General features: G+C 46.1%; 1 protein-coding gene across 1 annotated transcript; it reads right to left on the reverse strand.

The window, feature by feature from the left end:
* Window positions 1-363: 363 nt before the first annotated feature.
* CRYBA1 (crystallin beta A1) lies at window positions 364-9,265 on the reverse strand. The gene is made up of 6 exons (XM_072777734.1): window positions 9,025-9,265; window positions 4,968-5,032; window positions 3,735-3,853; window positions 2,103-2,244; window positions 1,247-1,389; window positions 364-608 (listed from the first exon to the last, which is right to left on the reverse strand). Exons 1-6 carry the CDS (start codon window positions 9,263-9,265, stop codon window positions 461-463), a joined length of 858 nt encoding a protein of 285 aa, XP_072633835.1. The 3' UTR covers window positions 364-460.
* Between the last annotated feature and the right edge of the window lie 2,207 nt (window positions 9,266-11,472).

Genomic DNA, 11,472 nt, shown 5'->3' on the forward strand with positions numbered 1-11,472 from the left:
TTCAGCTCAGGTCATGATCTCTGGGTAGTGAGATTGAGTCCTGCGTTGGGCCCCCTGCTCAGCAGGAAGCCTGCTTTTCCTTCTCTCTCTGCCCCTCCCCCCCTTCATGCTTTGCTCTCTTTCAAATAAATGAAATCTTTAAAAATCAGTAAAACTGGGGTGCCTGGGTGGCTTAGTGGTTGAGCATCTGCCTTTGGCTCAGGTCATGATCCCGGGGTCCTGGGACTGAGTCCTGCATCAAATTCCCTGCATGGAGCCTACTTCTCCCTCTGCTTTTGTCTCTGCGTCTCTCTCTCTGTTTCTCATGAATAAAAAGTAAAACTAAAAGCGTGGTAGTTCATTCAGTCTACACAGTTGTGTGTGTTTTTTTTTTTTTTAATGACATTTATTGTGGATTTCAGCAGCTAACATAAAACTAGATTGCTTAGCAAGGTTCCTCTTACTTGGAGCTTTCAATCCACTACTGTTGAATACGGCGAATTGATTGAATCTGGGAAGTCTGGGCATGAGAACCCCACTCTCTCCAGTGTTTATAGTCTCCTCCATGATGGTCACATTCCAAGATATATTGATACCCGCGATATCCAGGATACTGGTAGCAGACCCAGCTAGAAAATCCAAAGCACATTAGATTATTAAAACTAGTTAGGAAAGGGGTCAGTACCCTACAACCTGAGTCTCTTTCATCAACACAATTGGTATGGAATGCTTTTACGTTTAGAAAACAACAGCCATTCTAAATGTGCCAAGCACCATTTGTGAACATAATATGGCTATAGCTAGTTGAAAATTAACTTTTGATCATGAAAAAAAATGTAAAAGGGCGCCTGGGTGGCCCAGTAAGTTAAGCATCTGACTCTTGATTTTGGCTCAAGTCATGATCTCAGGGTTGTGAGATGGAGCTCCGCACTCAGTGGGAAATCTTCTCTCCCTCTCCCTTTGCAGCTGCCCCTATTTATGCATTCTCTTGCTCTCAATAAATCTTAAAAAAATAAAAAATTTTAAAAAAGAGTAGTCAACAAATAATTCCATAGAGAAATATTTAAGAGGGGGAAACACTGACCTTAAGTAGAAGTTGGTACCAACAACTTAAAATTTGAAAATTACTAATAACTAGAATGTGTCAGCCATACCAATATACTAATGTATGAAATCTCATAAACTATAACCATTGATGTATTAATACAAGGTTTACATTTGCAAGAGTTACTTTGAAATGTGCCCCATCCCTGTCTTTTGTACTTACGCCCCACATTGTATCTTCATGGAACCAACTTCATTGTTGAACCAACCCATGGCTTGCAAGGAGGGATAGTCATCACAGATCTCCCATTGGCGTCCAATGAAGTTTTCCTTCTCAAAGATGGTAATCTTTGACTCCTTATGATTCTGTAATGCAAAAAAATTTTAAATCATTTAGTACCCGTGTTGATGGCTGTCATCTTAATTCTTTAATTTCTACATTTTTCAAATTAAAAAAGCTTTTGGTTTACATTTTAAGAATGTTTCAATATGGAGATATGGAGATAAAAATACTCAATCCTGTCCAATCAAATTTAATACCGTAACATTTAAAATGTACAAATAATTGATATAATACTTTGGGGCAACAAAAATCATAGAAAATATAATAAGAGCAGGAAGAAACACACAGCCAACCAAGGGAGTTAATATTCACTTATGTGAGAAAAGATCACAGAAATTAATAGAAAAAGTAAGGCTGTGTGTGTATGTGTGTGTACAGTGCTGGAAATAACCTAAAGTCTGGTAGGGGATATGAATACTACGCAAACATTAAGGCAGAGACTAACCTGTATGTAGTACAAAAACGCAAACCTAGCTCTCACTAGTTCTCCTACTGCACTGAAGATCTGCCCTCGTAAGTATACACTTCTGCCAATCTTTTAGCTTAATGAAAATACCTTCTAGTAGGGAAAAAAATCAAAGGGCAAATTTGGAAACAGAGGGACCAATGTTCTCTCTTTTATCCTTCCTGCTGCATTTCAACGTAACTGATGAGAAGTAGCACTAAATGTCCATCCACACGCACCCTCTCTTGCACCATCCCCCCACGTGCACAGAAGTGAAAAATTCAGACTCACGGCTGAACAGATGGGGCGGAAGGACATGAGGCGCTCAATGTGGTAGGCGTTACTCCCACTCCAGGCGTCCCAGCGAGGGTACTCTCCTCTCTCCAAGATGAACTGTTGCCCACAGAAGCTGGTATGCTCATAACCAATCCAGCTGCCAGAGACAAGCAGTGGGGTTTGTTGGTGGTGTTCAGAGCCTACATGGCCTCAGGGAGAGGCACCTTTTTTTTTTTTAAGATTTTATTTATTCATGAGAGACAGAGAAAGGCAGAGACATAGGCAGGGGAGAAGCCGGCTTATCAAGCCAATTCCAAGAGAGCCATGCAAAGTGATACATTTGTCACAAGAGGCGGGGAACGAGCTGGCAGCTACCTGAAGCAGGTTTGTGAATGTAATGTTTGGGGATTATCCACTGAAAGGGTCTGCTTCACTGACCTGAGTAATGCGTATGAACAAAGTCAGTCTGAAATTAGATTTCCTTTCTCTCCAAGTCACCTTATTCTCTACTTGGAGCTCTAGGTTCAGGATCTAGTGACTGACTATTGCTTTGGCTCCAGCCAAACCTACTGGCTTCTCCCTAAGGAAGCAAAGGGATGGACAGGCAGCTGATGGATTACTAGTCTGTTTCCTGATAACTTTGTGGGTTCTAGCTCCTGCTGTCACACACCTGTTCCTTATTTATTTATTTATTTTAAAGATTTTATTTATTCATGAGAGACTCAGAGAGAGAGGCAGAGACACAGGCAGAGGGAGAAGCAGGCTCCATGCAGGGAGCCCGATGCAGGACTAGATTCTGGGACTCCAGGATCACACCCTGAGCCGAAGGCAGACACTTAATAGCTGAACTACCCAGGCATCCCTGTTCCTTATTTATTAAAACACCTCAGGTCCACTTTTCACAACCAAGTCTCTGCTACCAGTGACATCTTAAAGTATTTTACTCCCTTTAAATGGTTAACTCAGTTTAGTGGCCCACAACTTGTGGAAGCCGGAAGCCTCTCTGTGTGCTATGCCAGCTTCACTTAGGCTAAGGGAGAGACCTTTCCTTGGTGGTAAAGGCTTCAACTATCCTGCCAAAGAGTCAGGAAACAAACCACGAGTCTAATTCGTCCAAGAAATTAATCATCAACAAGAAACTCCTGAATGACTAACTGGGACCTGATACAGCTCTCACGTCCTAGAGTTGAGTTCCTTTTTACACAGAGAAACTAGCTGGTAGTGCCTTTGCAGGAGGGAGTTAGCTGGAAAGAGGTTGCTGCTTGCGGGTTTCCTCTATTTTTCTGTCGGCAAGACAAACTAAAGGGTCCTGTGCCTCTTCTGAGAGAATCCTATGTAGCAGCCTATGAGCTCTAGGGGCACAGATCTGATTCCTGTCACTGCCCCACCCCATGGTCTACATTTCCTTAATGCTCCCCTCCTCAAATCTATTACCAATCCACTAGAATCTTCAGTTCCTTCTAGCTTTGAGTTACTAAATTACACATATAGTGATTTCCTTTGAGACTACCTCCATATGGACGCCTTTCTCCCAGAAATGATTAGAATCTGGGGGAACATCTTTTTTCCCTATCCCCACCTTTATGGCCCCATGTCTCCAGAGACCACAAATATGGGTCCCAAGGTTCTGCTGAGGTCCATACTCACGCGCCGCATTCCACCTTGAGAGACCGGACATTATCAAAACTGCGCTCAGAGACATTTGGGCAGGAGCTGGTGAACTCCATCCTCTTGCCCTGGAAATTCTCCTGATCATAGATGGTTATCTGAATGGAATTGAATGGGAAAACAGAGTTTGAATGTGGTACTTCAGGAAGAGCAGAGGCCCAGGTCAAGAGCTTAACTTTGGTCTGTAGCCCAGGATGTCTGGTAAGGTCTCTTCCAGTATAGACAGGATAGGAAGGAGTTTGGATTATACCACTGGTTGGTGGTGTTTACATGTCCAGGCAAGGGATGAAGTGTAAGGATTGGTTTATGATAGGAATTGTTTGCCAAGGACAATGCCTGGTCTAGTGGACAGGCCAAGGACTCATAAACTCTTATTCCACCTTACTTTCTGCATAAATGTGGCCCAGAAGTAAGGACTCTGAGACTCCCAGAACTTCCTGTGGGTTATTTATTATCTTCTCCAGTCATATTCAATACAGAAATGCAAGGTGTAAATGGAGATTTGTGATAAACCCATTTCATACCTTGAACTAGAATTTGGCTCTTAAACCTGGCTAGAGGACAAACTCCCAAAGCTGTGAGCTGTCCTTAGAGTTAACCCAGTGAAAAGGGTAGGGGTGTTGAGGAAAATAGTGAAAAGCTAAGGATCAGCCACTTCAGGCAATGGTTACAATCAACCTCAGGCTGAGAGTGAGAAGACCTTGTTTGGGATCTGGTAGCAAATCTCTTTTTATTTCTGGGACTCCAGTTTCTCCATGGCAGCATCATCCACTCCGGACTGCTCTATTTTTTTTTAATTCTTTTTAAAAATTATTTTATTTTTAAGTGATCTCTACACTCAACATGGGGCTCCAACCCACAACCCCAAGATCACGAGCTGCATGCTCCACCTAGTGAGCCAGCCAGGTGCCCCTGGGCTGCTCTGTTTTAAGATTATTTTAGTAGTGTGGAGGAGAGGTGACCTAGAAAACTAGGTGTCATCTTCCACCATCATGGGCTTCCAGGGTCATCCTTCTGTCCAAATGGGGCATCCTGAAAGATCCTTCCTGAGACAGCATATGGATGTTGGGTAGACCCTCGCCCTAAAACTGGTATATTACTTGCCAGTCATTCCCCCATGCAAAGCACAGCCCTGGGGGCTGCCCTATGGCAATATCTCATGCTCTGCCCTGTGGGACGGCTCAGTATTCCACGTGATGGAGGTGAGCTTACCTTCCATGGCCCCGCGGACCCCGGCATGGGGTTAGTTTGAGCCATCTTGGTGGTTGGAAGGGTTTCTGGAAGACAAAACACATATCAGTGACATGGCCTCTGGGCTGGAGGTTGAGGTGACAGCACAGAAGAAAGGAAAAGATGGTTTAAGTCCGGTAGATAGACTTTTACTGGGGTCCCTGCTTTGCCTCTCACTTGCGGAGCCTCCATTTTTTTTCCCATTGGTTGAGCTTCCACAAGCAGTGATGGAGGGGATTAGAAGCAATAATTCAGGGAAGGTGCCAACAGGCCATGGGACCTCTTGGCTTGTGTCACTGTCACCCTCTTGCCTGCTTCCAGGTACCCCCTACGGGTTGCAGCACTGCCTCAGCCTCGCCTACCAGTGTAAACTCCTTGGCTACCATCCAGTCCACACACAGCGTGTGGTCCTCTTCCACCTGGCTCCTTACAGCCCCAAGCCACCCGACACTGCAGGACCCTGCCACCATTCCTTCCCAGGTCTGTCTTCTAGACTCGCCCAGCCTTGGTCTTGCCTCCTCAGAGAGACTTTGTTGCTTTTCCAGCCTGCGCTGACTCACTTTCTTTCCTGACTTCTAGCACTCATCAGAGTCCCAATCTGTCTCTCCATGGAAGGTGTCCCAAGTGAACATCTCTGTGGCAAGGCCTGGGTCTCCTGGCTGACGATTATGGCACTGGGCTGAGCCGTCTGGGAAGCAGGGGGTTGAGGGGAGGATGAGTGGCATTGAAGAAGTCTTACTGAAAGCAAGTGAGCGAGAAATGGGGATGATGATAGCCAATGACATCCTCACTGGACGCCAAGCCCTGCTCTAGACGCTTGATATGCATTAATATATGTCATCTTCACACCCCAAGCCTGTGAGGTTAGTATTGTCATTATCCCCATTTTACAAGGATATTGAGGCTCCTGGAGTTTAGGTAGACAGAAAAAGTGGTAGCAAGAGGAAAAGAAGGAAGGATCAGAGGGAGGGAAGGAGAGGAGAAGAAAGGCAGCTTCCGTGGCTCAACCACAGTAGCCCTTCTTTCTGGCTGGTATCAGCCCCAAGAGCCGATGCACATGATCTCTGACACAGCTTTCCATTCTGCCCCTCTGATGAAGCCTTTCCCAGCTCCTGCCCCCCATCCCTCCTCCTGATGCCCTAGGAGCCAGCTTACTTCTTGGAGCCCCACACACCCTCTCAGCCATGATCGCTGGGCCAGTGTTTGCGGCCATATAAATGACTCCTCTTGGGGCAGTGAGTGAAGACTGCTCCCCCCCCAGAGTTCTCTCTCTCCTCCAGTCAGGCCAGGATGCTTGGACCTCAGGGCAGGAGCCCTGGGCCCCCTCCTGGGAGTGTCTCCATTGGGGAAGGATCGGAAGGGCCAGGGCACCCGCTGGGCCTTACTCACCCAGCTCCTGCTGCACAGTCTGGGTCTCCATCTGGTGCCACCTTCCTCTGCGGCCCTGCTCTTTATAGCCCTCTGGCCGATGGCCTCTGGCCCTGTCAGCACTCTGCTTTCCCTCTGCTTTTGTTCCCCCTGATCCCCAGAGCTTTGGTGGCTCAGCCAGCTGGGCAGGCCTCCCCCCACGGCTTTTGTTTAAACCAGGGAAACAGAAATCCAAAGAGGCCCTGCTGCTGCAGGCAAGGCTGGGTAGCGGCTGCAGACCTCGGCTGCGCTGGTCTTGATCTCAGAACAGCTGCAAGGTGAGGCCCGCCGGTTCGCCCGTTCTCGGTGTGAGCACTAGTCCCCTACGCTTATCCGAGTTCCTGGAGCTGTCCTGGGACCTTCCTTGGGCCCCACATCAAAGCCAACACATCAAAACAGACCTCACTTCCCAGCCAGGATATATGGTTTTGTTGTTAAAAAATGTGAAAGGAAAAAAAATGTGAAAGGACTATAAAAATTCTGAATTTTATTAGGAGAAAGAAAAGAAAGAAAGAAAGAAAGGAAGGAAGGAAGGAAGGAAGGAAGGAAGGAAGGAAGGAAGGAAGGAAGGAAGGAAGGAAGGAAGGAAGGAAGAAAAAAGTTTTACTGTGTTCTCAGGAATCTTATATTTATATAGACATGTAAGGGCTGAATTCAGTTATGGTTGACTAGTGGACATGAATCTCTCTGCCGCTATTTTATTAAATATTTGTCTTAATTTTGCAGTTTTATTTTAAATTTGGGGGGGCCAGTAAATCTTTTGGGGTTGTTACTATATTGTTTCAGGACCTTGGAGATCTCACAGGCCTAAGGCACTATGCCTATAATACCCTAAAGGGTATGACCAGTTCTCCCTGGAAGTTCAGGGCATTTGGTGAGTAGTGTAGGAGAATCATGGGCTCCCCCAAGAGCCCCAAGGAAAGGATATGTTACTGCAATATCACAGCTGCTGTGAGAAGCAGGAGGTCGCAGTGGGTGAGGAGGGCTTTGAGGAAGGGGTTCAAATCCCAGCTCTACTGGCTAGGTGATTCTGGGCAAGTCACTCAGCCTCTCTCAACCCCACAAAAGAAGAGCATATCTCCCTGACACATCATAGGTTTATTATCGCTTATAACCCTGCTCTCTTTCTGGTGATAGATACCGTATAAAATTCCATAGCAGCTTGGAGAGAGGAAGAAACTATTCCCAGTAAAGTTCTCCCAATCCCTCTGCCAATCACTCCAGCCTGTGACTCAAGATTTGTTGGCGCCTCCTTTTTTGTAGAACCAAAACCCAGGAGATGAGTTCTGATACATTCACAAATATTTGCAGACTTGGGGAGAACATTCCAAACATAGAGATCTGACACTGAGCACAGTGTGCCACCCTTGATGTTTCTGCTGCTTGATTAGTTGGTGATGTCTGGATCAGTGGCTGGCAAGGGACAGAATTGCCTTGGGGGGCGGGTCATGGCAGGCTCTAGCCAGCTGGTGGCCATTCAAGGGCTTAAGGGACCAGCTGTCTGTGGCTGGTAGTTCTTCCTCACCTTTTCTTTGCTCCCTGCACAATTAGGGTCTTAGGGAAATACCTATGCGGTCATTTGTTCATTCATTCTTCCCCGGGCCTCTGGACTGGCTTAGGGACCCTGCATTGTGCTCTCATGGCTCCTTGCACATCTCCAACTATTGCATTGGTGATGCTGTAGAAAATACTTTAGAAACTAGAAATATTGGACTCCAAGGAGGGCAACCGAGGCATTCGGGTCCCAGGGGGAGAACAAAACTTTTCACAGTATATTTTCCAGTACTTTTGAGCAATGTGAACACAGTTTCTATCAAATAATTCAAAATATTTTTTAAAACAAAAAAAGCCAAGTGCTTAATTACCTGCCTCTTCTACTGCACTTTATTCTCTGTGAGGACAGGAGCTTCCTCTGTCTTGTTCGTCATTATATCTTCACTTCTGGGCATAGCTCCTAGCTCAGTAAATATGTTTTGAGTGAATGGATGAATACATGAATGACGTCCTCCAGTGAGGTTTTGTATCTCTGGGGGCACAGGGGTAACTGCGAGAGAGCCTTTACCCTCGTGAAAACTGACCTGCTGGTGTTGTGTTGGTGCTTTATGTACTCTCAGCGTCTTCATTTTGGAGCTTTACACCCTATTTAAGTGTTAGTACAACAAAGGCTGATTGAGATGATTTTTTTTTTATTTTTATATATTTTTAAAGATTTCATTTATTTATTAATGAGAGACACACAGAGAGAGGCAGATACATAGGCAGAAGGAGAAGCAGGCTCCTCGAGGGGAGCCCGATGCAGGACTTGATCCCAGGACCGCAGGATCACGACCTGAGATGAAGGCAGATGCTCAACCACTGAGCCACCCAAGCATCCCAACTTTGTGAGCTGATTTTTAATTTTTACAGAAAAGTGGGGCTCTTATGTTTGATAGAAAAGCCCAAACACACATGCACAAAACAATTGTGTGCGGGATGGGGTGGGGTGGGATTCAGAATTATTTTGCGAACAATTTACAAATATCCATCCAATATCCTTGGAGTCATGAGCAGCCCTAGCCTGTCCTCCTCCTGCTTTCCTTCAATTACCTGAAGCCTGAGAAGCTGGAGTAGGACTTCCAGATCTCCAACTAACCATTACACTTTCCAGGCATCACCTCAATATGCTTTGTAACCAAGTTGTAGAGGATTCTTCCTCTGGCATTGTCTGGAACTGTTGCTTCCCCAGCCCCACCAAGGTTATAGCCTGGGGGCTTCAGCCACCACCACCATCTCTTTCCACAAAAGTCGGGCACAGCCACTCCAGGAATGGAAATGAGGGGAGTAACCAGCTTGCAATTACTTCTCCCAAGCTGGGTTTGGGTCTCTCCTGTCATCCTTGATAACAACATCTACAGTGTACTGAGAATTTACTGTGAATTAAATGGGACCTCCTTTATCCTCACAACAACCCCATTAAGTAGATCACTATAGTACGCATTTTACCTATGAGTTTACTGAGGTTCTGATGGACCTCGTCCTGGCCCAGGGAATCCAGCAGCGACTGGAATGCATGTCTATCTCACTCCAAACACCATTGTTTCCTCTGGGCAGCCCTGCATCTCTGGCACAGGGTGAGATGATACTACGCACCGGACACACTGCCGTCAGACGGGGCAATGAAGGTTTTAGGGTACTCAGAGCTTAATAAATGGCAACTATGTTATTGATTGTCCCAAATCAGATCTGTCTCGTGCCAGATTCTCTTGGAGATAAGAGGGAGTAAGCTGTAAAGATCTTAGAAAAATGTATCAGATAAATGCTTTCTTTGAATTTGGAAAAAAACGCATTCATTCGGTTTTCTTTATTCCAATATTTTTCTTTATTTGATTTTAGCAGTACATTCTGTCCAATTCTCTGGGGGCACTGATCTACTGGGGACATGGATTGTGAACTATGTTCTCAGCCCACACACTCATCGCATGAGCCGGTGGGCCAACTGGCTGTCCAGCGGGATGGAAGTGATAATGGCCCTTAAGCGGAATGAGACAGTCTCCAAATGTAACCTGGTTAGTTTAAACTTGGGCTTCTCACGGCTAGGGTTACAGGCCAAGCATGGAAGATGCTCAGAAGAATCTTATGGACTGCTGGCCTTATCTCTGGGTTGGGGAAGCCTCACAGGATGAGGCCCAGTGCAGGGGTGAGGTCATGGGGCCAGGGCAGCCCCTGGACTCAGCAATTTGTGGCAAGAGCATAATGGGGCTAACCAGGCGGCTGAGCAGCACTTCTGTTGTTTGGGAATAAGCAGGATGGGTACAAAGCAAAGGGCTCAGTCAGCGTTCAGCCTCCACCTACCTCCCCCACAAGGGGCTGCTTCTGGGGGATCTGTTTTGCCCTAGCCCTAGCAGGAGAGCCAGGGCCTGGATGGGCCCGAGAAGGCACAGGTGCTGGGAGAAAATGTGTGGGGCATCCTGAGTCTGAGTCCTCCATTCTTTCGGAGCATTTGGCTCTGGGCATCTGTTCCTCGGTGTCCAGGAGCAAAGGATGCCCACATGCTTGGGATGCTGTTGTCCTGAGGGCCAAGCTCCCTCTCAGGCTCCCTTGGTGGGGAGCTGGCTAGAAGGCATTTCAGTTTGGTTCAGTCTCATTGAGTTTCGTGATGCTGCAGCTCAAGTCGTGTCCTCTCAACTGAAACCCCACAAAACTTAGAAAACAGATACGAGGTTGGATCCTATCCTACCAGGTGACACCCAGCCCATTCTGTTCCCCACAGCCCAGCAGCCCAACACTGTCTCATTGAGAGGACCAGAGTTAGCAAATTAAAATACAGGACACCCACTTAAATATGAATTCCAGATAAACAATGGATATGTTGTAGTATAAAGAAGTTCTGAACATTTTTTTAATCTAAAAAATTATTTGTGATTTATCTGAAATTCAAATGTAACTGGATGTCCTACATTTTCTCTGCCAATCCTAGTATCCCTCCACCTTTGTCTGGAACACTCTGTGATGCTCCCCTGCCTCTGCTTCTTTTTCATCCTCTGGAGAAGTCAGTGCAAAAAGTCACTGTCTTCAGGAAGCCTTCCCTTGCATACCCTGGTCCACATCCCATAACAAAGAGGGGAATGGAAGAGAGTATGTTTTTCAGTGTTTTCCCAAATGTTATCTTGTATAATCTCCCCAAATAACAATGTGAGATATGCTTAACTAACTCTTTTTACAGGAAGAAAAACAGACTCAGAGAGGTCATGTTACTTACCCAAGGTCACATGGCTAGGAAGTGGCAGAGCCAGGTTTCAAACTCAATTCTCTTTGGCACCAAAACCATTGTTTACCATGTTGCTTTGGAAGTCCCTTGGCTTTCACTTGTGTGAATTAGCATGGCTCACGGGGAATAACCATAAAAACAACTTTATTGGGACACCTGGGTGGCCCAGTGGTTGAGCCTCTGCCTTTGGCCCAGGGCGTGATCCTGGAGACCCTGGATCGAGTCCCATGTCGGGCTCCTTGCATGGAGCCTGCTTCTCCCTTTGCCTGTGTCTCTGCCTCTCTCTGGTGTCTCATGAATGAGTAAATAAAATCTTAAAAAAAAAAAAAAACT

Source organism: Canis lupus, chromosome 16 (assembly GCF_048164855.1).
Source record: "Canis lupus baileyi chromosome 16, mCanLup2.hap1, whole genome shotgun sequence".
Taxonomy (NCBI): domain Eukaryota; kingdom Metazoa; phylum Chordata; class Mammalia; order Carnivora; family Canidae; genus Canis; species Canis lupus.